Source organism: Epinephelus lanceolatus, chromosome 7 (assembly GCF_041903045.1).
Source record: "Epinephelus lanceolatus isolate andai-2023 chromosome 7, ASM4190304v1, whole genome shotgun sequence".
Taxonomy (NCBI): domain Eukaryota; kingdom Metazoa; phylum Chordata; class Actinopteri; order Perciformes; family Serranidae; genus Epinephelus; species Epinephelus lanceolatus.
This window is the reverse complement of record NC_135740.1, coordinates 17,282,807-17,306,110: the sequence shown is the minus strand read 5'-3', so window position 1 is coordinate 17,306,110 and position 23,304 is coordinate 17,282,807. Positions and strand designations below refer to the sequence as shown.

Sequence of the window (23,304 nt, the reverse complement as noted above, 5' to 3'; positions counted from 1 at the left end):
TGTAAAATGGTCAGCAGTTTTACTCCCTGCACTGGAGAGAGAGAACTGCCTTTTTAATGGGGATACACATGGTTTTAATAAGGTAAGATAAAATTTATTGTCCCAAGCGGGAAATTTGTTTCGGGTACATAGTGCAACAGAGCTGCATCGCAGATACAACCATCATATACAAACAAGACACACAGTAGACAACCATGTAGTACAGCAAGAACACAGATTTGAATAACAAGATTGTACAATTAGGACTTCTGGGTGAAATAAATACATCAACTCTGTCGTGACAGATAAGGCTAAAAGAATAAAAGCTCCTTAAGGTTGCACTAACCCAGGAGATAATAATTAAAAGTGCAATGAAAACTGTAGTATAGATAGTGCAAATAAAAGTGAGGGGGGAGTCAGGGGTCCAAGCATGCTAGCAGTCAGTCGCAATCCTAGACTGTGGGGTGCCCCGGGCAAAGAAGCCCATCAAGGCCCGAACTGACAGTATCCAGCTGTCATACAGTGGCTGCACTCAGGGGCTTTTGGAGGCAGTGGCGATCGATCTATATGTTATACAGATAAATAAATGTATTGTTATCATTAAAAAAACCCCACACTCTTGTTTTGAGGAGCAGAAAGGCAATGGCGTAATTCCTGGTCAAAAAATAGTGTGAAGAAGCACCATGTGTGAGAGGTGACGCTGAACATGGCAAAGGTGAGGAGCTAATATTAAGCAGGTGAGCAAATAAAACCTGCTGTATCAGGCTCAGTCTTTTTTAAAATCTTCTAGAGTGAAGATACTGGTATCATATGACACTAGATGAAATATGCTCCAAAGTGAGGCTGAGTTTTTATTTTTATTTCTGTTTTATTAAGACAGAGGGGCCTACAACACTGGATTTGGAGATGGTTGTTAGAAAGTCCGTTTTTGTCACCACAAGGCTTATGGCCAGAGCTTATTTGAAATGGAGATAAAGGTGGGTGGGAGGTGGTGGTGCTGGAGTGGGTGTCCATAATTCCATTCAAAAATAATGATTTTAACTTTGGGGTTTGCCTGATGAAGGTCTAGTTACCAAAACGTTGCAGCATTAAAATCACGTGTGCGGGAGTTATGTGTTCTGCTCATCCCTGCACGTCTCCTATGCACCTGATTGGAAATAGAGGTGCTCAGTTTTCCTTTGCTCATAATTCCTAACGAGGGTCAAGGGACAATTCATCTTGAGGGTGCGTGTGCCAATATCTTGAGCACAGCTACAAACAGGAGTATGATGCTAATTTGTTGAGTTGACCTATAATGTGTAGAAAGTCAGGAAAAGTATCAAAGTGGATCAGACTGGTGGATAATCATCTTTCCTTAGTACCTCAGGAGAGGTAAGTGTGTCTGGTGATCATTACTCACTTAGCTGAACAAAAATGTGACTTATAAAGTGACACAGGTAAATCTTAATAAACCACAGGCATAGTGTCATTGTCATACTCATAAGGAAGATCAGTCTGGATATTGCTGCTCATCCCAGCAACATGTTCCTACAATCTACTCCAATTAGACTTTGGTTTATGATTTACAGTATTCATCACAACACTGCCACTCCTGACCCGCAGTAAAGATATATAAAAAGGTGGGAACATAACCACAGCAATTCCAGTAAACAGTAACACAAGATTAAAAAAAATCTACCTTAAATAAGGCTCAGTCGGGGTGTTGTCTTGTCCACATAGACAAGATGATAAAATGAGGCCTGATAAGAAATGACGCACACTGGATCATAAATTAAGGAATTTTGTAATGAGAGTTACAGAAGAGTGTAATTAACATGCAATGAATGATAAAAACAGTGAACTTGTCCCAGTGTATAAGCATGTTGGAGGGTGTGTCTGATATTATTTATACCCTCCCTTCTTCCTCTTTCTGTATATTTCATTACCTTCCATTTTGGGTTTGGGATAAGTTGGAGTTCCTCTATTTTTAACACTTTGTTGTCTGCATACTTTTCTTCAAAGAGACATTATTTTTTGTTTTCCTGGTGGAGGAAATATATCAGGCTGCTGAAGCATTGTCAATTTTTCTGCATTATCCACTTCCTCAGGATTGAGGGCGTTTGTCTCTCTGGATTCTTGGGAAATAAGTCTGCTTCAATTTACATCCTGTTTGTTTTTACTAGATTGTGTTTATACCAAAATGTGATAACTGATCACAAAAATGCAAATAAATCAAAAATTAAGGACACTGCATCAACAACATGGGTTAAAATGAGATATGTTAAAGGTCCAGTGCGTAGGATTTAGAGGGGTAAATAAGCAAAAATGGTATATGATATTCATAACTATGTTTTCATCAGTGTATAATCACCTGAAACTAACAATCGTTGTATTTTTGTTACCTTATAATGAGACGTTTATATCTACAAACAGAGCAGGTCCACGATGTTGTTCTCTACAGTAGCCCAGAATGGACAAACCAAACACTAGCTTTAGATAGTGTCATGACCCTGTTTTTTGTTTTAATATCATGTTATCTTGTGGTCGTGGTCAGGATGCCATTTCGCCATTACAATTTTACATAGCATATAATAATAATAATAATAATAATAATAATGATAATAATAAACTTAATTTGTATAGGAAGTGTTTTATGAGACAAATAAAATAGTATACGCTATCAAGATAAAAACAGCAATTAAAACATTGAACATAAGCTAAGACCAGATAAATCAGAGTCTATGATTAAAATAAATAAATAATAAAATAAAGTAAAAGTATGTTTTGAGGAGTGTTTTAAATGAAGACACTGAGTTTGCACAGGCAAGGAGCTCCACAGCTGTGGGGCTGTGACAGAAAATGGCCGCTTTATTTATGTATTGAGGTGGGCTGTAGGAACAGTTAGGAGGGTCCCACCTGAGAAGAGCAGGCAGCTGCTACAATACATGTTGGAGCAATACCATGTAGAGTTTTAAGAGTAAAAATAATAATAAAAGTTTAAAATAATTCCCATACTTAAGGTAGCCAGTGTAGCATTGCAAGGGTGGAATTTATATGGTCTTGTCTCTTGGGATTAGTTAAAAGTCTGGCAGCTGAGTCATAGCTGTTTTCTGCTATAACAATGCTCTGAATATTGTATACAGCTCCTTTAGGATTCCACACACAAAACATTCTGGATTGTGAGTTAAGCTTCTCAATAAAGTAGGTAAACCTGGTTTTACCTACAACATTACAAGGCTGATTATATCAAACATTATTATAATAAGCCAATAATAAAGTATACAATGATGTTACACTCAGGAAGGGACCATTCTACATAAAGAGTACTTTTATTTTTTTAAACTTAAAGTAGGCTAGATGTTGCTGGTAATAGTTTCTGTATTTTTCTGAGTTAAAATCTGTCATGCATGACCTTTATTTAACCCTTTATATTTAAGCAAACTGGCTTGGTTTGTTTCAAACACGTGAAGAAGGCAATGAGTAACAAAAGAAGAAATGACTAAAAAAATTAGCAAGAAATCGGTAAAAAGAGAAAATTAAAAACAGTAAAATTGGTTTGAAAAAAAAAGAAAACCTGGACCTGGAAAACAATCTTAAAAACTATACAATATATAATAGGCTAATGCTAATTATAACTATAGCTTTTCTCTAGCTTTTTAAAAATAATTTTACCAATTCATTTTTTTTTGCAATTTATGGAACATTTCTTACCTCATTGCATTTTCCCCATGTTTTAGAAGAAGAAGCTGCATAAGCAGTATTTTACACTGGTATTTTTACTACTTGTACCTTTTTCCCTCTGTTTTGTTTTTTTCCTCTCAGAATACTAATGACCGCTTTTCACAGGCGACCCTGAACTTTCCAGTCAGCCTGACACACTTTTTTCTGTCCATTACGGTAAAAATGGCAGCATGGCTTGTGCTTTCTGCACTGGAAATACGCAGAAATGGGGGTGTAACGGGGAACTGCAGAAACTCTAAGCAGCCGTGGGGCTGGCTTATCATTTTCAAAACCAAAAAGTGGCGACTACGGAAGTGATTTCGGGGCTTGCAAAGCCATAAACCCGCATTACACGCACACAGAGTGCGGGGATAATACGAGACTCTGATGTTAAGCACCTTTTTTACAGCAGTGGTGAAATCCACGGAATGTTCCACACGGGAACAGCTGACCGTAGGATGCCGCACTTAGCCTAACGAGATGTGAACATAACAAGGGAAATATCACTGATCAGATGTTTGCATATTAACAATCAGGTAACTACACTACTCCTCTTGTTGTCGCTTTGTCTCGGTTGAATTTTGGGGATTATCGGCGCGTGTTTACGGGAGATGGTTAGACGGGTTATTAGGGCTGTCATCCTGCTCAACCTCCAGCCCCTCCTTGTTTTGCTGCTACCGAGTGCGATGTTGTAATGTTTACATTTAGTCTATGTTGCATACCGCTGCTACTCTCCTCACCCAGCTCTTTATTAGGTGCACACTTCTGAATGCATTCAGAAGATCACACAGGCTCAAATGCTTTGCAGTGGAGCATTCAGAACAGACGGAGACATTATTTATTAACTCTTATTGGACAAAGTGGGCCTGATAGGTAGCTTATAAGGCCTAATAAAGCTTGGTAACCCTCAAGTGCATCATCTTTTGCAGCTCCATTCGCTGACCTACAAAACTGTAGCTGGGAAATTTGGTACAGAGCTGATGAAGGGTGTTTCTCACTCGATCATGCAAGTGCAATATTACATAACCGCCTGGGTAGTGTACAGTAGGACACCGTGGCCTCCAGTGAGTCAAAACAGACTGTGGGCCACAGTAGAGTTTGAGACCTAAAGGCAGTGTATTCTACAAAGGAAACACTTGCTATCAGTGGGCTACAGCTAGTAAATTAAAATGAGATTTTCCTTATGATCAAAACTGACACACGGATCTGTTATGTTTGGTACTTGAAGTGTCACAAGAGTCCTCATTTGAAACAGTTCTACCTGTGGAAACCTTTTCTGATTATTCTGTAGGCCTACATAAAGTGACTGTCAGTGGTGGAACAAGTATTAGATCATTAAATAGCTTACTACATTATAAAAAAACACATTATAATACACAAGTCAGTGTCCTGCTTTCAGAGTTTTACTCAAGCGTGTACTTCAGTAGAGCAACAAACCACACTTAAAGTATCTCAAGTAAAAATAGTGTTGGATGAAGTACCTGAATGCCTCACTTGAGTAAAAGTACAGATAACTCACCAGAAAATGACTTTGGTGGGAGTTAAAGTCACCTATTAGAATATGACTTGAGTAAAAATATTTACTGTTAGTATCTAAAGTAGTTTTATGATATGAAATGAAGTATTGAAAGTAAATGTACAAGTAAATGCTGGTAATTGAAAAAGCAAGTGGTCAGAATTCTGATGATTTTGACGTGTATGTCTTCATAACATGTCTTAAAAATGAAGCGTAGGTTACACTTGAAAAAAAACAAAACAAAACAAGATCTTCTTCACATCAGGGGAATGTATTGGAGTAAAAGTATACATTTTATTTAGGAAATTTAGTGGAGCAAAAGTAAAAAATGCCAGAAATATATAAACTCAAATAAAGTGCAGATACTCCCAAAAAATACTTAAGTACAGCAACTAAATATTATGACTTCATTAGTTTACAACACTGATTAAAAGTACTCATTATGCAGAGTGAATGTCACTACTAATGCATTCATATGTAAGCAGTACTTTAATGTATATAGGTCAAGCTGGAGCTTCAGTGTTAATTGCTTTAAATACTGCATAGTTTAATCTATAACATGCATCAAATGGAAATAAAGTACAAGTGAGTCAAGTACAATGCTTGAGTCATCAGTGACAGTAATTCCAGAAAGCAGTGTATAGCAGTGGCTGTGCTTTAGGTGGAAAGATGCAGTAAGGAAGGAGAAAAGAAAGGAGGTCACAGTATTTATCCGGTCAGTCATTAGGCTCAATGTTAGGGTCAGGGATATGTAGTTAAATAATGTTTCGGTGGCCCTGCAGCCTCTCATGGAGCTTTGTGTTTGTTTGCATCCAGCAACAACAGGAACTGCTTGTTTTGATACATTGTAGCAAAGACTGTCTGGATGTCTGCTGTCTGTATTTGCTGCGCGCTGATTGGTCACTCCGAACAGGAGGCGTGGTTTCGTCATAACAATGCATTTCAAGGAACGTACACGCGCCAAGGAATGTTTCCTGTCGCTGGGCAGCTAACGTTGTCTTTTCGAACGTTTAACGGTTTTATTCCCTGCTTCGGTAAACGTTGCCGTTAACGGACAGGCCGGTGTTCACGGTTTCTGGAGTAAACGGGTTCTCTATGCAGCAGTTGGAAGCGTGTGTTAGCCGACAAGCGTTAGCAAGCTAACAGCAGCTCCGTCCGACATTGTCAAAAAAATCTGTCGGAGGAAACAACAGTCGATTGATAGTCAGGTAACGTTAGTTTCTGTCGGGTGGTGGTTGTCGGTTAGAGGCGATTACACGCAAGGAGAACTTGATGGGACACAACATTTCGGAGGCTGAGACACCTGCCATCTCCCCTTCTCACCGAGCAAGCAAACTAGCTAAGAAAGTAAGATGTGGTCTGTGTTGTTGGCCAACTCGCATAGCTAATGCCTGTCCATACAATGCTGGGCTCAGTCTGGGGTGTCACATGTAACACGGGTGGAATAAGCAGTAATAATTTAACAGATGTGCTAAACATGCATGAGTGTGCTAGCTAAAAAAACGCTTGCAAACGGCGGTTATGTGCAACTGCTGAGCTCTGCTAGGCTGGGACAAAGCGTTAGCCTAGCTTGGCTAAAGTTAGCTGCTCTCCTTCAACAGGGGACGTCGAATTTGCCCTGACAATGAGGAACCAACGGCTGCCACAGTGACAATGTTAGTCATTTTAGCTGTGGTGTGTGCTGGGCTCTGCATAATACTCGTGAGAAACGGTGTAACGGTGCACTGGCCTTCGAAATTGTACGGTAGCGAGCGGTCCCGCTTGCCTTCCACATCTTTTGTTGTTGCTTTGTCTTTTGAGCACATGGCTTTCCATGTTTTTGTTCAGGCAGGCTGTAGCGACCCCTATTTATTATGCCCCCGAATATACCGCATTAATTACACTGCCACTTTAACACTAATTTATTAAGTATATTTAAGCATTTTGCTCAAACCCAACACATACAAAATCTTTGTAAAATCCTTAGATTAAAAACGAAACTATGGACTGTGTATAACTGAAGTGGCTTTCTTTCTTTATTAGAAATAAAATGAATGTGGTTACAAATGACCTAGATCTTGATCAGTCTAATTAGTCACCTGTAGAGGACATTATACTGGTATTTGTCATATAATTTTGAATAACTCTGTCTATGTGCCTTAAACATGTATTAGGTTTTTCAGATGTGTTGTTCATTATTAAAATAGCATTTGAAAGTGATACTTGGATATTGAAGCAAGTGAATATGAATTTTAGTATTAAAAAGTGTCAGTTCCCTAACATGCCTGTTTGCGTCACATCATGTGCTTGGGTAAAATAGAAAGTCACAAACATTTTCTGAAATCATTCCTACTTATTACCCAATTCATTTTGGGGATACAGTGTAGTTAACTTTGAATAGGTTTGTTTGAGATTTAGCTTGTTGTAACCAACATTTGGTCTGGGCACTGTGAGTGGTCCTCAGTAGGGATGCACCGAAATGAAAATTTGTGGCCGAAGCCAAATAATATTAAGCGCTTGGCCGAATACCGAATATCGTTGTTTGTGTTGTCACGGTACCAAAATTGGATCCCACTGTATGATACCAGTGAAAATATCATGGTTCTGAGTAGTATCACGATACCACAGTGAAAATGAGGCAGATGTGCCTTTTGTCATTTATAAAAAGATAAATCACTTTTCTATAATACATCAATGATATTTCAATGGAATAAATTACTTATTGACTTATTCATACTTCAAACACAGCATCAATGAGTGATGAACATAGGGGGATCAAAATAAAATAAATAAATAAATAAAATAAGAATTAACCAGCCACCCTCCTCCCCTGACAAGTCCCTTCATAAGTAAAGAACGGTCCCTAAAGTGCGGTGAGGTTTGTGGGCCGTGAACGGCTCGTTTCTCCTCTGACACATCACGTACGGTCTGTGTTCGGCTGGCTCGGCTGTTCAGGTACTTCTGGGCAGTCATGACGCCAAGAAGAGGATATTATTGGAGCCGACTTCTACGTCGCCGGTAAGCCGCCGGCCACCGTAATTGACAGGAATACATTACTGTCTGTGTCTGTGAACCCCGTTCAACCCACAACCGGTGGGATTCGCCTTTCATTTCTGCTGCTGGTTGAAATCTGTAGGCTGCTTGCACAGCGTGCTGAATGATTTAAGCCTATTTTGCTCACTCAGAACTATTTTTAGTCGCAAATGCAAGTGCGGTGACAGACGGATCGCCACACTGCCGACATTTTACTCCACCCATCACGGCACGCTGTTTGATTGTGTTATCAAAACACGCCACTATTATTCGGCCTTGCTTTTAACTTATTCCACTGAATACCGAATGTGTGTTTTTTTGCAATATTCGGCCGAATGTATTTGGTTACCGAATATTCGGTGCATCCCTAGTCCTCAGAGATATTATTTGAACCCCTATTTTTATTACCATATAGTCATATAATTCCATTTTACAGCATAATATCTAATCCCACAGGGGTGTGTGGGTTAACAGATGATATAGGGTGTTACTTGTTACATTTTACTTGATAGCTGGTATATGCCTATTAAAGCGACTGAAACTAGCTGTCATTATTATGTTTTTTATCTCATGGCTTTCTGTAATGGCCGGAGTGTGTGCTCAGTTGATAGATTAAGGATATGAATTTGAAGCAGGGTTGTGATTTTGTCATTTGGTGTGTTTTTGCAGGGTTAAGACAATCAGAGGCAACATACAAGTGCCTCCACTGTACAGTTTCCTTTCCCAGAGCGTGACTCGTCTGCACGACGTCACCAATGCGACCATGGGAAATAGCAGTAAATAGGCTGCCACCAACAGCCCCCTTAAACCCAAGGAGGTTCCTTGGAGAGCCCTGCAACGCCCCAGTGCATCTCAGGAGAAGGTACAAAACTCTGCCTTATCTTTCCTCAAGACATATTTCTTATAAAGACACGTTTATTTTGTTGTATCTAATGTCAAAGTATTCAAAATTAGAGTGGGATAGTTTCAACATCAACCAAATGTCAGCTTTGTGTGTGACTCATGTTGCCTCACCCTCAGGCAAATAAAAAAAACAAACTTAATTGCACCTTTCTTTTTATTGAATGTAAATTAACAGTAAATAAACAGTATATTGTTACATGCAACATGTTTTCCACCCTCTATCCAGTGAAACCACTCACAGACTCATTAAAGTAAAAGTGATTTTGAAGCACCATAAGCCCACATGTTGACATACATTAAACAAAATTTTGAAAGCGCGGCGTGCTTGTTTTACCGCAAGATATTTAAGATTTCAAAGGACAAACAAAACTGCTACATTGTGAGAAAAAAAGTGTGTTAGTATTTGATGACATGTACCAACTACTATTATGCCAAAATTATAATAAACATGCCACTTTTTTTATTAGATCATACATACATGTAATATAAATATCTATAATTATCACATCTTGTAGGCAGATTTTTTATTATGGCCAGGCAATATATCGATACCGTGAAATGAGACTAGGTATTGTCTCAAATTTTGGATATTGTAATGCTGTGAGCGTTGTCTTTTCCTGGTTTTAAATGCTGCATTATAACAAAGTGATGTAATTTTCCAAATTTACCAGACTGTTCAAGATATTTATATTATTTACCTTTACCCACTCAGTTAATAGGGCTGCAACAAATGATTATTTTCATTGTCGATTAATCTGTTGATTGTTTTCTCAATGGATGAATTGTTTCGTCTATAAAAAGACAATAAATGGTGAAAAATGTCGAAGTGTTTCCCAAATCCAAGGATGATGTCCTCAAATGTCTTGTTTTGTCCATATTCAGTTTACTGTCATAGAGGAGTAAAGAAAATATTCAGATCTAAGAAGCTGGAATCAGAGTTTTTTTCCTCCTAAAATATTACTCAGACTGATTAATCAAGTATCATATAGGAGGCAATTATTTTAATGGTTGACAGTATATAGATTAATTATTTCACCTTTATATCGTCATCATATCCAGATTACAGATGGTTATTTATCAAAATAATGTTGTAGTATTTGATTTTCATCATATCACTCAGCCGTAATTTTTATTGATACATTTTAATAACACCTAAAGGGAAAAACACTAGAACTGAACAAGTACTGTGTCTGATAAGTTAGTGGTGTTAGCACTGTATGGCCACTAGTTTGAAAACAATATTTTAACATGTAAATGGTCTACGTTGAAAAGCAGTCGTGCACATACACTGTGTGCACAATTATTAGGCAAGTGAGTATTTTGACCATATCATCATTTTTGTGCATATTCTCCAACTCCAAGCTGTATAAACTTGAATGCTTATTGGATTTAAGCATATCAGGTGATGTGTATTTGTCTAACGAGGGAGGGTGTGACCTAAGGAGATCAACAGCCTATATCAAGGTGTGCATAATTATTAGGCAGCTTCTCTTCCTCAGGCAAAATGGGCCAAAAAAGAGATTTAACTGACTCTGAAAGGACAAAAATTGTAAAAAGTCTTTCAGAGGGATGCAGTACTCTTGAAATTGCCAAGATATTGGGGCGTGATCACAGAACCATCAAACGTTTTGTTGCAAATAGTCAACAGTGTCGCAAGAAACGTGTTGAGAAAAAAAGACGCAAATTAACTGCAAAAGATTTGAGAAGAATCAAACATAAAGCTACCAGGAACCCATTATCCTCCAGTGTTGTGATATTCCAGAACTGCAACCTACCTGGAGTGCCCAGAAGTACAAGGTGTTCAGTGCTCAGAGACATGGCCAAGGTAAGGAAGGCTGAAACCCGACCACCACTGAACAAGACACATAAGTTGAAACGTCAAGGCTGGGCCAAGAAATACCTGAAGACAGATTTTTCAAAGGTTTTATGGACTGATGAGATGAGAGTGACTCTTGACGGACCAGATGGATGGGCCCGTGGCTGGATCAGTAATGGGCACAGAGCTCCACTTCGACTCAGACGCCAGCAAGGTGGAGGTGGGGTACTGGTATGGGCTGGTATTATTAAAGATGAGGCAGTTGGACCTTTTCAGGTTCAAGATGGACTCAAAATGAACTCCCAAACCTACTGCCAGTTTTTAGAAGACACTTTCTTCAAGCAGTGGTACAGGAAAAAGTCTGCATCTTTCAAGAGGACCATGATTTTTATGCAGGACAATGCTCCATCGCATGCGTCGAAATACTCCACTGTGTGGCTCGCCAGTAAAGGCCTTAAAGATGAAAAAATAATGACATGGCCCCCTTCCTCACCTGACCTAAACCCTATTGAGAACTTGTGGGCCCTTCTTAAACGGGAGATTTACAGGGAAGGAAAACAGTACACCTCTCTGAACAGTGTCTGGGAGGCTGTGGTTGTTGCTGCACAAAAAGTTGATCGTCAACAGATCAAGAAACTGACAGACTCCATGAATGGAAGGCTTATGACCATTATTGAAAAGAAGGGTGGCTATATTGGTCACTGAATTTTTTTTTTGAAATGTCAGAAATGTATGTTTGTAGATTTTGAGTTGTTTGTTTATTATTCTCACTTTAATAGATGAAAATAAACAAGTGAGATGTGAAAATTTTCATTTTTCATTTAGTTGCATAATAATTCTGCACACTAATAGTTGTCCAATAATTGTGCACACATGGATTTTCTCCTAAGAAAGCCAAAACCTCACTTTTACTTTCTTAAATATTCAAGTTTGAGGTTTATTAACATTTTGGATTGACCAAGAGCACTGTAGTTGTTCAATAATAAAATTAATCCTCATAAATACAACTTGCCTAATAATTGTGCACACAGTGTAGAAAAATGCAACTGAGAGTTAATTTTAAGGAAATAGCATGTGATCCATCTACCCGACAGAGTTATGTGTATTTGGATAGTGTATTTAACTATCTGTGACAATCATTTTTCTGTGTGATGTTACAGCCCACCAGTGAGACGCCAGTGGGGGAGACGAGACAGACCTGTACTGCACACTTCTCTGGTCCAGGATGAGAACTTCCATCACCTGCTTTTCTCCCAACATCACCAACAGGTTCCTTTAGATGAGTCCAGACAATACAGCCACACCAGCACACCACCACGCATGCTTCACCCTGCTGCTCACCTGCCCCAGCAGAGCCCCATCATGGTGGATCTACACGACCAGGTAACCGAACAACAATGACCTGAAGGGTAAATAAGTTACATTTATTCAACGTGACTTGCTGTCTCGTCTGACCAAACATATTCCTCGGTAGTGTGCAGCTTTAATATGAAACACGCAGGGTGTTTTGTATTGGTGTAATGAGAAGTCACTCCATGTCTCTTCTCTTACAAGATGCACCAGGGATCCGTTCCAATATCATACACTGTTACGACGGTGACGACCCATGGATTTCCCATCCACACCGGGCAGCCCCTTCCAGGGTGCAACACTCAGCAGCTCCCAGCATGCTCGGTAATGTTCAGCGGACAGCTCTCTCTGCTCTGCTGCCTTCCTCCTCCTGTGAGTTTGAAAAGGAAGAGCCCAAATGTCAGTGGCATCCATGTAGCACACCACACCAGCCATGCAATCTGTCACTGTTCATGACTAACAAATGAGCTGCTGCTGTTACTGTGCAGGATTTGTGGCTTCGTCTTAATGTTAGGGCAATTATTAGAAACAGTTAAGCAACATGAAATATGATCCTGTTGTTAATTTGGTTTATTTGTAGAAACAAACCGACCTCAGTGTGATAAATAGCGTGGTGTCAGTTCCGTCATTGCTGTGGTTTTATGTAACGCATCGCTTCTGTTCACTACAAGCTTACACCATGCTTTCATTGTAACTGCCTCACTGTCATTATAAGAAGCACATTTACTTTGGTTAGGCAGAGGCTGCTTCACAGTGTTGAGTTTGACTGTTGAAATGATTACATGAAAAAAAGATAAGTAACATATAAATTAATGTCCACTCTTGTGTGTATTATTTCCTCTCTGCAGCTCATACAGGCATGTACCATGCAGCATATGCCAGTGTCTTATCAAGCCTTTCCACCGCTGATCTCCAGCGAACATTTTGTATTGCACCCAACCCCATCTGTACCCCCCCACCAGCCGCCGCACCTTACTCCTTTGAGCCAGTTTGTCCCTTTACAGCCTCAGCACCCACGCATGGTGAGTAGTCCTCATCATACACATGTTCTCATAGTAGAATGTAATCATTGGTTTGTTGATTGAAATAAATATGTCTGACTGCAACCCTTGTCTGTACATCTCTCTCTTCTCAGCCTCTACAGAGGGTAGACAATGAAGTTGACCTAAGAGGGGACCAGCACCCATTAGGGACCTTCTCCTACCCTCCCTCTCATCACCCACCAGCGCTGCCTCCTTCTCTGCCCCTACAGTATCTTCCTCAAGAGCCTCTGCATCAGGAGCTTCCCTTTGGAGTGGTAAGAAAGTCTCAGAGACATGTTCAGACCCTTATTTTCCAGGGAGATTGACAGTGCACTTATGACTTATTTTTAGCATGACCTGCTTCTTACCTTTTCAGACTGACACATTCACAGCGGGAGGTTGTCCAGCACATAGGGCATCTGCAGGTCTTTGAAAGTCTTCAATAGCACTGAACTTTATTTCCTTAAAAATGCCTTGGAGGGTATTAAAGGGTTTAAAATTTGGTTGCTAAAAGTCTAATTATTTTTTCTTTCCTCCCTTAAATGGTAGTGTTAGTTAAAAATGTTTTTGAGTCTGTTTGTGGGAGATATTTACAAAGTGGAAATGGGATTGTTTGGACAGTGGATTGTGCACGCGCTTTGCAAGAGACTGTTTAATCCCTTTTTGTGGAGTTTTTGTCAGCATCATCACACCTGTAGCAAAGCTCATCGTCTCATAATGGGCAAGTGTTGTTTTAAAGCCACAGTGTGTAGGAATTTCTCCCATCTAACGCTGAAATCATATATTGTATTCAAACAGATGGCGCACTCTAGCGCCTCACTGTTTCAAACACGTATTGCAACAACTGTAGCCGCTGTGTACCAAAAAGCTATGATAACACTGATGAAACCATGTCATCTGATACTACATGGAGTATTCATTCAGGCTCCTACACAGACACAGGCAACGCGAGTTGACAAACCCCCTCCTCACCATGCTGGCTGTGTTTACAACGTAGGACTGTCAGGGCGGATGTAAATTGAAACAAACCAATCACGTCTTGTCCTTTGACAACTGACAAGTGGCTCAACCTCACACACCTCATCCCTCTCCTCGCATTACTGCGCCGCTAACAGCTGTTAGTGGCCAGCGGCACTACTGCCGCATAACAAAGTCCCACTCTTTGAGCATAATGCAGGATCATGTATTATGCAGCATCACGGGAGATGGAATCCTCGTCGCCAAGAAAGTGCAAAAGGGAATCAAAAAGGCAGCGTGACCGGCGAATTAAAAAAACAAGGGTCAGCATTGGGGTTGCCTTTCCCAGGTGGAGAGAGCTGCTGAAGGAGAAAGGTAATACAATCACAGGCCAGCGCTAAAAGCGGCTAACAGCTAACAGCGGCGCAGTGATGCGAGGAGAGGGATGAGGCTGTTAGCGACTGGCCGCTAACAGCGGCTAACAGCCAACAGCGGCGCTGGCCTGTGATTGCATTACCATTCTCCCTCAGCAGCTCTCTACCTGGGAAAGGCTACCCCGATGTGGGCCTTCGTTTTTTTAATTCGCCGGTCACGCTGCCTTTTCTATTCCCTTTTGCGCTTTCTTGGCGACAAGGATTCCGTCTCCCATGATGCTGCATATGCATGATCCTGCATTATGCTCAAAGAGTGGGACTTTGTTTCAAATTTGCCAGGGTAGTAGCGAAGCGCCTCTTGCTCCTCTCCTTCGGCTCCTCAGTCACGCAGTGCTGGCCTGGCTCTCAACGAAAACGCCGAAGGCGGTGCTGTATGTCCCTTGCTGGCGGGTGTATTCTCAAGATGGCGAAACGTAATGGAAACCCACAGACGACTTACCCGCACAATGTACAAACAAATCCGAAATTCTCCTTTTACGAGAATAAGTCAGATTATTGGTGGAGGTAATAGTACACCAGTGATGACATATTTATGAATGCAGACATCAATTTTTGCCAATAAACAACTGAAAATGTTACACAATGTCCCTTTAACAAAGACTTGACTAACTTTGTCAGTTTGAATCTGTTAATCTATTCTTTTATTTTATGCTACTTATCCCGGTCTAAGTCACATTAATTTAACTGAGCATATCATTAGGAATCATTATAAGAAACTGCCGGAAAGTACTGAAAGACAAGTGATGTAATAATAATTCTAGCTTTCTGGTATTCCATCATTGAATCCTGTCATCATTGAAATGACAGAGGAGCTCCACGGCAGCAGTCTGCCCCTGTCTATCTAGCTCAAAGACACAAAGATGGTTGCTGGGGGACAAGAGTGTTATTTTAACCCATAGGGTGCTTATAAGCAGAGGGTAATAGTATGAGTAACACTAAACTTAATAGACCATTTTCACAGGTCTAATAACATTAATTCCTGTATTACATTACATTAATTGTTTAACTGATCATGGTGTAGTTCCTCCTGCTATGTTAGGTTGAAATGTCTCTTTAAAAGGTGTATGAAGTTAATTAATTTTGAACAGTAAAGAAACAGGTACTCTTACATATGTATAAACGTACATGGCACTTAGAGTATAAAATGGACAAACCTTTTACGGTGAAGAAAAGAAAAGCTGGTGATACTCACAAATGCATCAGTTCAATCCAAAATATGAAGAAGCTTATCTTGCCTTCAAGTTCACTTAAAGAATTGCATAGCATAGTAATAACAATAAAATGGGTCTTGTGTTTAAACAGTCTGATACTTTAGGCAAAGTCTAATGTTTACATCAGTAAAAAGTCAACATAGCTATTTTTTGTTTCTGGCTAATAAAAACTTCTGTCAAATGTGAGAAAAAAAAAGTTTGGGATCTACTGTCTTAACTAGCCAAGGCATTTTACACGCTTTTGTTATTTCTTTTTGAAGAAGTAATCATAAAATTACTTTACTTAATAGTATTAGTAATTACTGTCAGTGGTGCCTTCCGACAACTCTAAAGCCACCACATGTTGCATATTCTGTATTCCAAAAGAAGTGTCACATTACTGTAAAACTTTTGTTGCTGTTTATAGGTGTATAGATGTTTTTTTTTTTTTTTTTGTTTTTTTTTTTTTTTAATGTATTTATTATTATTTTTTTAATTTCTTACTTGCTTTGCTCAACAAGAATTTTCAGTTTGTCCTCGTGGCCCTCACAATGTCCCTCCAATGCAGTTAGACTTTTCTTTAACTAGCTATCGTTATAAAGTAATTATCATTATATATAATTATAATTAATTATATCAATATTATTGTTATTATTATTAAACTCACTCTACACTCACTGTTACATAATTCTCTAAATCTCTGTATTTCTCCCCAGCCATATCCCCACATGCTGCCCCGGCGAGTGAGTGGACAGAGATATCGGTTGCAGCAACCTCTCCCACCTCCTCCTCCCCCTCCATCTTACTACCCAGGCTTCCTCCCTTACTTCCTGTGAGTACCTGCAGCACAGTTACCCTGTTTATGAAGTATAGCAGTCATGATCATATATTTATTTACTTAAATGTAAAATTTTAATTGATTTAGTTAATAATCCACTGTATTCTGGCTTTTGTATCAGTGCTTTTCAAAAAAAAAAAATTTAATGGAATGAAGAAGCAGGCCAGAAAGGATGACTAGCTGTAGTTAGCACTTAGTGCTGGTGTTTGCAGAGCAGGTGCTGCTCACAATCAAAGTTAAGTTGCAGGGACTATGTTAATGTTTGCTCAAAAAGTTCTGTTCTCTCCCTACTCAGGTCAATGCTTCCTGTGCCTCCAACAGCAGTGGGCCCAGCCATCAGCCTAGACCTGGATGTGGATGATGTGGAGATGGAGAACTATGAGGTTAGTGTGGTGGTTCATGGAAGAACAAATTTGTCCACTTGCAGTCTCTTTTCACACATTGAATAGACAATATACACTAATGGGATTGAGCTCGTATTGTTTCCATTGGTTTCAGCGTAAGTGTTCAGTCCATTGTAAGTCACTGTAAATGATAATATATTTCACATAAAGCATTGTCCTCCCCATCTCTCTGTCTGTGTAGGCATTACTGAATCTGGCGGAGAGGTTGGGTGAAGCGAAACCACGTGGACTCACTAAAGCAGATATAGAGCAACTTCCGTCCTACAGATTCAACTCAGAGAATCATCTATCTGAACAAACGCTGTAAGCCTTTTCCTTACCTTTTCTTTTATAGAAGAAACCACTTATATATATGGATCTATATTTATCTATATTCCTTTCCTCCCCTCAGGTGTGTTGTGTGCTTTAGTGACTTTGAGTGTAGGCAGCTACTTCGGGTATTACCTTGTAACCATGAATTCCACGCGAAGTGTGTGGATAAATGGTTAAAGGTAAGTTGATGCCAGTTTCAACAATTAAACCATTTCACAGTATCCTCATAGTTTAATGGGAGTATGTTGCTATGCTGTGCTTAACAACGTAATGATTCATTTTCCCGCTTAATTTCCAGACCAATCGCACTTGTCCTATCTGCCGAGCTGATGCCTCGGACGTACACCGGGAGGTGGAGTGAGAACTGTCTCTGAGTGCTGAACTGGAAAGCTGCACACACCAGAGTCTGTCCCAAAACTGGGGACACCTGCCACCTAACCTGCGTCCTCCAGTAAATATAGCTTACCAACCCACCACTCCTGCCCCTCCCTAAATAATAAGCAATCCAGGATTTGTTTCTGGAGCCTGTTGTACCTCTGCTGTGCTTCATTGTCCAAGTCTCATGAAACCCACTGCCTATCGCAGCCTATAGCCAGAGTTCTGGGATCGCCAGCCAGTTCTTTCTCTGCCCCCTCGTTGCAGATTCCAAAGATTTCCCCTACAATGCATTATTTGCTGCTTTTGTTTACATTTTTATTTAGTGGATTTGGTTGTGGTGTTCATGAATAGTGGGAGTCCTGCATTGGAAGAGGTGAGTCTGGAGCCTGGAGGATGATGGGCTGGACACCTTGTGCAATTAGCAGAGAAATAATAGGAATGCTTCAACATGGGTATCTGTGTTTGGAGGCGACGCCTGACCATCATAGATGCATGTTTGTGTAGGTGTTGGGCAAAGTGACTTGTTAATAATGTATGTTCTGCAATAACGTATTGATCATTTCAACAGTTTTACCCCTTATTTGTTTTTAGATTTGCCAATACTATCGTGACAGTGTGACTTGCTGTGGTTAAATGCAGATTCTGTTAAGCCTGAGGTTGTGGACTGCAAGTGACGGGACATGCAACCGTGGGGTTTCTTCTACCCCAGATAATCCACTCTGGAACACAGATCTGTACAAAAGCAGTCATGGATTAATGGACTGCATCTTTTTGAGGTCATCTGGCATAACTGCACAAGTGCTACATCCACCCTCCACGTCAGCATTGTTCCTCTGGCAAGTGTGTATGCGTGCGTGCATATTGTGTGTGTATGTTTGTCCTGTTCACAGAGCCAATGCATTGTGTAACCACTGGATACAGGGCAGCATGCTAGGATTTGCATGAACTGTTGATTCAGACTAGCAATATTTTATTCAAGCATTGCCACCAAAATTATCGAATTTTAAGAAAAAGAAGAGACAAAGAAGCATACTAAAAGAACTGCTTGCTTATTCAGAGAGCGCCATGAGGGAAGACTAGCATGTGGTTCCACCCTGACTGCGTTTAAAGATGGGAGTCCTCGTCTGAAGGCTATGTTGATGATGCCATAGAGCTCTGGAGGCCTGTGCAGAAAGCAATATGTGCAGTGAGTGGCGAGTTTTAAATGAACTTTCTTCCCCTTTTTAGGAAGACTGGGCTTTTTATTTCTTTCTTTGTGAGCCAAATCCAATATACAGATATAGCCTACTGTTCAAGATTTCAGATCTGCCTTCTTATGACCTTGACAAGCACAAACCTATTACTAATCCTGAAAATACTTTGTCATTTTCCACTTGTTTTAAAAGTATGCCGTTTTTAAAAAAAAAAAAAAAGGTTTATTTATTGGTTTTATCTTCTAGAGAAAATACATAGAAGGAAACAGTTGGAGCACTAACATGTTTGTGTAACGTATGTGTTATAATCTGGTTACTTGGTCAGGTCATTGTCTTAGGCTATGGTAATGGTGTTGTAAAAGAGCAACTGTATGTATAGCTTCAGTGTGAATGCTTTTAGATAAACGTTTGAAGACAGAAGAATGTTGAAAACCCTTGTAGAAGTCACTGGTGACACTCCACGTTAACGCCAACTGTGTATCACAGTGATCAGGACGGGGTTCAGATGACACAGAGCTGGAGTGTTTAGTAGTGTAGGAACACTGTTAGACTTCTAGTTCCCTGCTTGTGTTCACACTAAAAAAAACAACAACAGGATATATTTGGGGTGGGAGGGAAAAGAGCAACAAATGGACTTTTGCTTTGGATTCACTCTTGTCTCTTAACTGCCCCAGTAAGCACTAACAGGCAGTTTTAACCTTTGCTTTGATGTGTAAAGGGATCTTGCCTTTTTCTTTACTTTTGTTTCTTAAGTGAATGTGAGTCTTTGATGTGTGTGCCACCTTCAAGAGAAAAAAAAGAAGCCATTTAATGAGTTAAACCCACAGCTTTGAGAATTAACCTATGTGTACATATCTATTCGCTGGCATATATTGTAAGTAAAAAAAAAAAAAAAATCACTCAGGGCCTCTCAGTATATAAAAAGAAAGGAGAACAGTCCATTTCAAATGGAAAGGATGCCATGAAAAGGGTATATCTGAATTTAGTGTGGTCGTTTTCCTCAGACCACAAATAAGTTAATGTAATCAATTATAATATTCTGTTTTGTCGGAAATAGTAGATATTACATCATTTAAAGACAGGCATGCAAGAAAAAAAGATCAGTAAATATGTCATTAATATTCACTGAAAAGAGGCAATGTACACTGCAACTCATTACAAGTGTATTATTCAAACCTTTTTGACTTTTGTTCTTTTACTCAAACCATATGTTCAACATAGCGGTTGTGATCCCATTTCTAAATGTGCCGTGGCGCACACTATCCTACCTAATTCACTCCCAAATCTTCTTCAGAGGTGTTTTGCATGACTTAAAAAAAAGTAAAACAAGTGTGTTATAGTGGAGGATATCTCAAAATCTGGTGGGGACCTATTTAATGGTGCACAATATGCATGCTTGTCAACCAGATCCCAACTGATTTTTAGCTCTAGTTGGCTTTGGGTTCTGGGGGTTTGGATCTTAACGCTCAGCTGATAACTGCCATGCATTGTACTGCACACATTTGTAATAGAACTGAATGACTACAAGATTTTATTGCGCTAACTTCATTTTATAGAGAAAAAAAACTGGTCTTGAATCCAGCAATTCTTACATACATTGTGTTACTGTTATTGCCCTAACGACTGAAAATGACATGCTCTGAAACTACTGTAGTTTATCAAAAGCCATAGTGAAAAGGTGCTAGATGTTCTGCTTTGTAGGTATGAAAACTCACTTGCGTGAATGCAATAGTTTGTCATGGATCCCATGTATTCTTAAAGCATGTTATACTAATACCCCTAAACAATGTCAGTGAAAATCAATATAGTTTAAGGGATTTAAAAAAAGAATAAAGTGTTGTCATACTTATTTCAGTGTAGTACTGTACCTGCCTATCAGGCTCTTGCTCTCAGTGTATCAATATCTTAAAATGTATTGTTCACATATAGATACCTTAATTCATGTTAATGTTAGCACTCTTATTTTTGGAGTAAATATTTAATTGACAATATCCAGCTACCCTATGAAATAAAAAGAGAACCTCCCATTAAGGCCTAGGTAATGAGGTAACTTTTAATGACAACTGAGAATAGAGTCTTGTAGTCTTTCTGTTAAGAGTTATTAAATAATCTCACAGCTTGTGTGGTGCAAAAATGTGTTCCAATAAGCAGCTAAAATTTATTTAGGATTTGTGATTGATTGCTCCGTAGATGCCATTTATTGTTTACCAATGACTTTTGCTGTGGTGGGATAGTGGTTTACTGTTCTTACTCTCCCTGGCCTCTAGGGGTCCTTGCCTGAACACCAGACTACCCACCCGCCAACAGAGCCAGGGGCATGTGTTCTGTGTTAGGCAGATATTTTGCTTTGGTACTTGCACATTTACAGTTACCTCATTTTTTCCATGTTTGTATTGGGGAGGGTGGGGGGAGAAAACAACTAATATATATTATATATAGGAAATGGTTCTTATTAATGTTATAATTTTTCATTCCATTGGAATCATATTGTTTGTAGCATTTAACATAACTAGTTAGTGTATTATATATACATCTGTATACTGTTTGAAATTTTTAAGATTTGTACTTTTTTTAAATGAAAGTTGCTAGTTATGCTTTACCAAGTAGTGCAATCATATTTTTTTTTTAATTGTTGTGGCTGATTTGAAAGGGTTGTTCACTAATAAATGTATGATGTATACCAATATAACGTCTTATCTGACTTGAGCTGTTGAAAGTTTAAAATGCAGTTTTAAAAATGATTACGACCCTGATCCCTCAGTGCTGGGGTGTAATCACAGTACTATTTGGAGGCAAGTAGGAGCAAAGTGACTGAGATGAGCAGGGTCTACGCCAGACTGGTAAACAGCTGGTGTGAGATTCCAGCTGTCTCTCAAATTCTGTGAGAAATTCAGTCTCTATAAAAGTAGTATAACCACGGCCCTCAAGGTTTGGGCTTTGGCCATTTGACCTCATAACAATGACTTTGACAAGGAACAGTTATATAATCATAACATCTTCAATCATCAATGCCATGAAAAATACAAGAAAGTCACAGTAGCCTATAGTTTATCACAAGAAATACCATTAAAAACTGTCATAGTATTGTATGCCATAAAAGTGTCATGATGTCGCAGCCTGTCATGAATTTTAAAAAATCCTGAAGGATTGCAGGAGTGGTTGTATGTCATATAAATGTGATAGAATGGTGTTATTAAAAAATGTTATAGTACAGTTTGAAATTAAAAATTAAAAGTATATTATGCCATAGTATAGTTTGACATTAGAAATTCATAGTATACTATGCAGTAAAACAATATATCATAGTACAGTATATCATAAAATGTGTGTTTAAAAAATGGTAGTATACTCTGCCATACCAGTGGTAGTATTTGATCCCACTCAGCTATCAGATGTGTCACATTATGTCATAAATAATCTCATAAAGAGGTCAGTATAGTATTCCATAAAGATGTCTTAAAAAGTGATAAATAATCAATATTATGTTATAAATATGTCATATATATAGCATGTAATAAAAATAGATAAAAATCATATGTAATAAAAATGTAATACTAAAGTATGTATAGAAAAATCATATAGTATGCCATAAAAACATGATAAAGTATGTGATTAGAAAGTTCTATTAAAGTGTGCTATTAAAATGTAAAAAAAGGCCATAAAATGTCATAAGTGTGTCATAAAAAATATCATAAAGATGTCCGCTAAAATATGCCATACAAAAAAAATCAAAATGAAGGATGTCATTGAAAAGTAATTTAATACTGTAGTATGCTAATAGTAATCAATGAAAAAAAAAAAGTTGTAGTTTTTTAACGTAATATAAAACATCCCAGTATTATTATATGCCATACAATTGTCATAAAAAGTCACAGAACAGTATGCCAAACAAAAGGTTATAAGAATTATTGTCATAAAAATGTCATAATGTAATACTATAGTGTAATAAAAATGTCATGATGAAGTCATTGTATAGAATGCCATAAAAAATGTCAAGGGAAAAAAAAGTCAAGCTTAAAGGATAACTTCGGTATTTTTCAACCTGGGCCCTATTTCCCCATGTGTATGTGTGCGTATGATTCATAGGTACAAAAAAAATTGGTTCAGTATTGAGGGAGGCAGATGCAGCTGGCAGCCGTGCAATGAGCTAAAACGGTAACAGGGGCAAATGCGTCCCGTATAAGTTTGTGCATTAAAAGTGCTTTTTTTTTCGCCACTGACCGGTTCAGATCGCCAGTGCTATCTCTGTAGATAGCATATTAAGTGTTTCCCTTACCTTTCACTTGCTCTGAGCTGTGACG

General features: G+C 38.9%; 1 protein-coding gene across 5 annotated transcripts; it reads left to right on the top strand.

The window, feature by feature from the left end:
* The first annotated feature begins 3,882 nt into the window (after window positions 1-3,882).
* On the top strand, window positions 3,883-18,823 carry rnf44 (ring finger protein 44). Of its 5 annotated transcripts, none has more exons than XM_078169247.1 (11): window positions 3,883-4,214; window positions 8,876-9,068; window positions 12,086-12,308; window positions 12,480-12,599; window positions 13,124-13,297; window positions 13,411-13,572; window positions 16,595-16,710; window positions 17,012-17,099; window positions 17,302-17,423; window positions 17,512-17,611; window positions 17,731-18,823. In XM_078169247.1, exons 2-11 carry the CDS (start codon window positions 8,962-8,964, stop codon window positions 17,791-17,793), a joined length of 1,275 nt encoding a protein of 424 aa, XP_078025373.1. In that variant the 5' UTR covers window positions 3,883-4,214; window positions 8,876-8,961; the 3' UTR covers window positions 17,794-18,823. The 5 variants fall into 5 exon arrangements, with proteins under 5 accessions (XP_078025373.1, XP_033489155.1, XP_033489156.1 ...); XM_033633264.2 differs by having other exon boundaries at window positions 12,480-12,647; XM_033633265.2 differs by lacking the exon at window positions 3,883-4,214 and adding an exon at window positions 6,121-6,541.
* The last annotated feature ends 4,481 nt before the right edge of the window (window positions 18,824-23,304 follow it).